The sequence below is a fragment of the Taurulus bubalis genome (genome assembly GCF_910589615.1).
Source record: "Taurulus bubalis genome assembly, chromosome: 20".
NCBI classification, from domain to species: domain Eukaryota; kingdom Metazoa; phylum Chordata; class Actinopteri; order Perciformes; family Cottidae; genus Taurulus; species Taurulus bubalis.
In genome coordinates this window covers 13,508,511-13,512,123 of record NC_136608.1, presented here as the reverse complement: position 1 = coordinate 13,512,123, position 3,613 = coordinate 13,508,511, and the positions used below count along the sequence as shown (strand labels likewise).

The window sequence follows — 3,613 nt, the reverse complement described above, 5'->3', positions numbered from 1 at the left end:
GTGACTGAAACAACTAACTGAATGTTAAAGTGCTGTTGATATCCTACGAGAAGGTTTTTTTCTGTTATTCTGAGTTTTTGTCATTATCTCTCTGAAATGTACTTGCCTAAATTCTTGGCTTTCTGAAGTGAGAAAGGTGAATTATTCCTTAATAGCATAATATAACCATAGTGCTTTACCAATGACCCTCTTAAATGTGCCATTCAGTACTTCTCAGATGACTAAAATATTTTGTACCTGATTGCAAATCTTCTCTTTTTGTTCTCTTGTGTAGGTTCCGTCTGAGTAGGAGGTGGCAAGAAAAGATCAAATGCCATGGATGTATTCAATTTCACCTCCTGGAATGCCTCCGAAGGCAACGGCACCGAAGTTGTGGGAGAAAGTGAAAGCCCCTACAAGACTGTGGAGGTGGTGTTCATCGTGTTGGTGGCCGGTTCCCTCAGTTTGGTTACAGTTATTGGAAATATCCTGGTCATGCTTTCCATCAAAGTTAATAGGAACTTACAGACTGTCAACAACTATTTTCTATTCAGCCTTGCATGTGCTGACCTAATTATTGGACTGTGCTCTATGAACTTGTACACCGTCTACATCGTCATGGGGTACTGGCCCCTGGGCCCGGTGGTGTGTGACTTGTGGTTAGCCTTGGACTATGTCGTCAGCAATGCGTCCGTCATGAATCTTCTCATCATAAGCTTTGACAGATATTTCTGTGTCACCAAGCCCCTTAGCTACCCTGTCAAAAGGACCACCAAGATGGCGGGAATGATGATTGCAGCAGCCTGGGTCCTGTCTTTTGTCCTCTGGGCGCCAGCCATTCTCTTCTGGCAGTTCATTGTTGGTGGGCGGACTGTGCCGGAGAGGGAGTGCTACATCCAGTTCTTCTCTAACGCCGCAGTCACTTTTGGCACTGCCATCGCCGCCTTTTACCTGCCTGTCATCATCATGATTCAGCTCTACTGGCAGATCTCCAGAGCAAGCAAGAGTCGCGTGAAGAAGGATAACCGCAAGCCGTCTGGAGCCAATACAGAGCCCCTGTCACCTGGCCAGAGGGGGAACAACACACCGAAACCCAACAATAACAACGTACCGGGGGAAGAGACAGCACGTTTGCAGAGCCAGAACGCTGACGATGGAGCTAGCCAGCATGATGGAAAACTGCAAAATGGCAAGGGGCCTTCCTCGACCACTGCTGAGGGAGATCCCGAAGGAGACGACGTGACGAGGGAGAACTGCACCCCTGCAGAGGAGAAGGAGAGCTCCAATGATTCAACATCCGGCAGTGTGGCTGCGTCCAATCAGAAGGATGAGGAGGCCACACCCTCGTCCGCTAACGCCAGCGCCGAGACCAGCCAGCCACTCCCACGTCAGCGGGCCAAGGCCGGAGGCTCCAAGCTGACCTGCATCAAGATCAAGGCTAAATCGCCCAAGGGCGACTGCTACACACCGTCCAACGCCACCGTGGAGATCGTCCCGGCCTCAGAGCGGCAGAATCACGTGGCCCGGAAGATTGTGAAGATGACAAAGCAACCACCCAACAAGAAGAAGAAGGCGCCGCCGTCACGAGAGAAAAAAGTGACCCGCACCATCATGGCCATCCTGGTAGCTTTTGTTGCCACCTGGACTCCTTATAATGTGATGGTGCTTATTAACACCTTCTGCTCCAGCTGCATCCCCAACACAATGTGGACTATTGGATACTGGCTGTGCTACATCAACAGCACCATCAACCCGGCCTGCTACGCTCTGTGCAATGTCACTTTTAAAAAGACATTCAAACATCTTCTCCTCTGCCAATATAAGAATAGTAGATCAGCCAGATAAATATGGGCCACTTAGAGGGACGAGTTGCCTGTGTGTGCCATTCATGTATATGTGTGTGTGTGTGTGAAAGAAGTCCGTGAGCAAGACTGCAAGTGTACATGTGAAAATACTTTCCATCATTTTAATCCTTTGTTTTCCAATTTCTCTCTCAATAACCGGTTGTAGCACTTTACACACATTCAACTGTTGCCAGTTGCTTTGAGATGTGTCGTGCAAAAGCAGCATAGATTACAAAGGTTGGGGAAAAGTTGAGCCGTGAGCTCAAAAGAGGAGGGAGTATAAAGTAGGGAGCACTTAGTAGTGACACTGAGCAGATTTAAAAAAAAAAAAGAAAAGATAAAGAGCGGAGGAAGATCTGCACTGTACGAAAACACAAGAGTTCAAAAGGGAAAATAGGGCTGACTGAATTTCCAAACTTAAAGCTGTTTGAAGTTCAGTGGACATACCTGTAGATAACTGTACATATCAGTGTATACTCAATATTTATGTGTGTGCACATGTGGGTGGGTGCCGGCTCGGAGTGTGTGTCTACACCCACCTGTGCCCGTCTGCCTGCCTTCTTTCTGTCCGTCTGTGATCCTCTTCATGGCACTTCCAACCAGCAACATGTAGAATAAAGTGAGGTAGCTCGTGTCTCTCACCTGGAAGCTATCCCATCTACTAATGAGCCCATGTGGGAATGAGTTTCCATTAATACAGAATAGATGCATAAAAATATTAAGGCTGCACTTCAGCCAAACTACAACAACACATTTTCTCACTTACCTCTACTGGTGGTGTTTAACTGTGCGTCTTAGGTTGCCTTTATTTAGCCAAGTATGTCTCCACATTTCTGCCGCCACCTTATTAATACATGAATGCAGTTGTGCTCGCGGCATTTCTTTACAGAAACAATGTCCTGACTACGCAGTCGTCACTGACAAGAATGTTTCATTAGAACTACTTTCTAATGAAGAAATAGTCCCCCTCACTTAAAATTCACAATAAGTGAAATATACGTTTTTTCTTTATAGGCTATTTTGTGCCATAAAATGTTGATCTAGTGAATGGAAACACACTCAACTACTATTCTGAACCCCCATTGGATTTGAAGGAACACTTCGACATTTTGGGATATACATCCATTTAATGTCTTGCAGAGAGTAAGATGAGAAGATTGATACTACTCATGTCTGTAGATATGAAGCCTGGGTACAGTTAGCTTAGCTTAGCGTAAAGGCTGACGGCAGGTGGAAACGGCTAGCCTGGCTCTGTCCAAAAACCGTAAAACAAAATCGGTCTACCAACACTTCTGAAGCTCACCCGCGTTATGTCTCGTTTGTTTTATTTGTAAAATAACCGACGTGCAAAAGGGTTTATGTGTGGGACTATTTCTTTTCTTTTGGCAGGGAGCATACATTGCCTGAAGTCTTGTCGTCAATGTGAGGAAATCACTGCACCCCGGCCAAGAAATAGTCCTTCACGTAACCATCCTAAAACCAGGATTTGTTGTGTTCACATTTTGGATTACAACCAGCCGTATCATCGTAGAGAATAACCAAAACGCTGTCAGAACAACGGCGAGAGTTATGACTAAATAGGAACGGGGCGTGAGATTGTTCAGTCACACTCTTTGATTTGCCTGCCGATCACATGACGTCCCGTCAGCTTTTACAACTGCTGACGGGACGTCTGATGTCTATTTAATGGTGGTTTATGAAGACGCCCGTGTTTGCTTCCTCCTCGGTGAGTGAAACAGGTGGCTGGAGCTCAGAGCTGTGGCGCATTGCTGTTTGTGGGAAGGCATTGT

The 3,613-nt window shown here is 46.2% G+C and overlaps 1 protein-coding gene across 1 annotated transcript; it reads left to right on the top strand.

The window, feature by feature from the left end:
• Window positions 1-315: 315 nt before the first annotated feature.
• chrm2a (cholinergic receptor, muscarinic 2a) lies at window positions 316-1,824 on the top strand (the record flags this gene model as incomplete). Its single annotated transcript, XM_079235841.1, has 1 exon — window positions 316-1,824. The coding sequence occupies one exon, from the start codon at window positions 316-318 to the stop codon at window positions 1,822-1,824; it is 1,509 nt and encodes a 502-aa protein (XP_079091967.1).
• Between the last annotated feature and the right edge of the window lie 1,789 nt (window positions 1,825-3,613).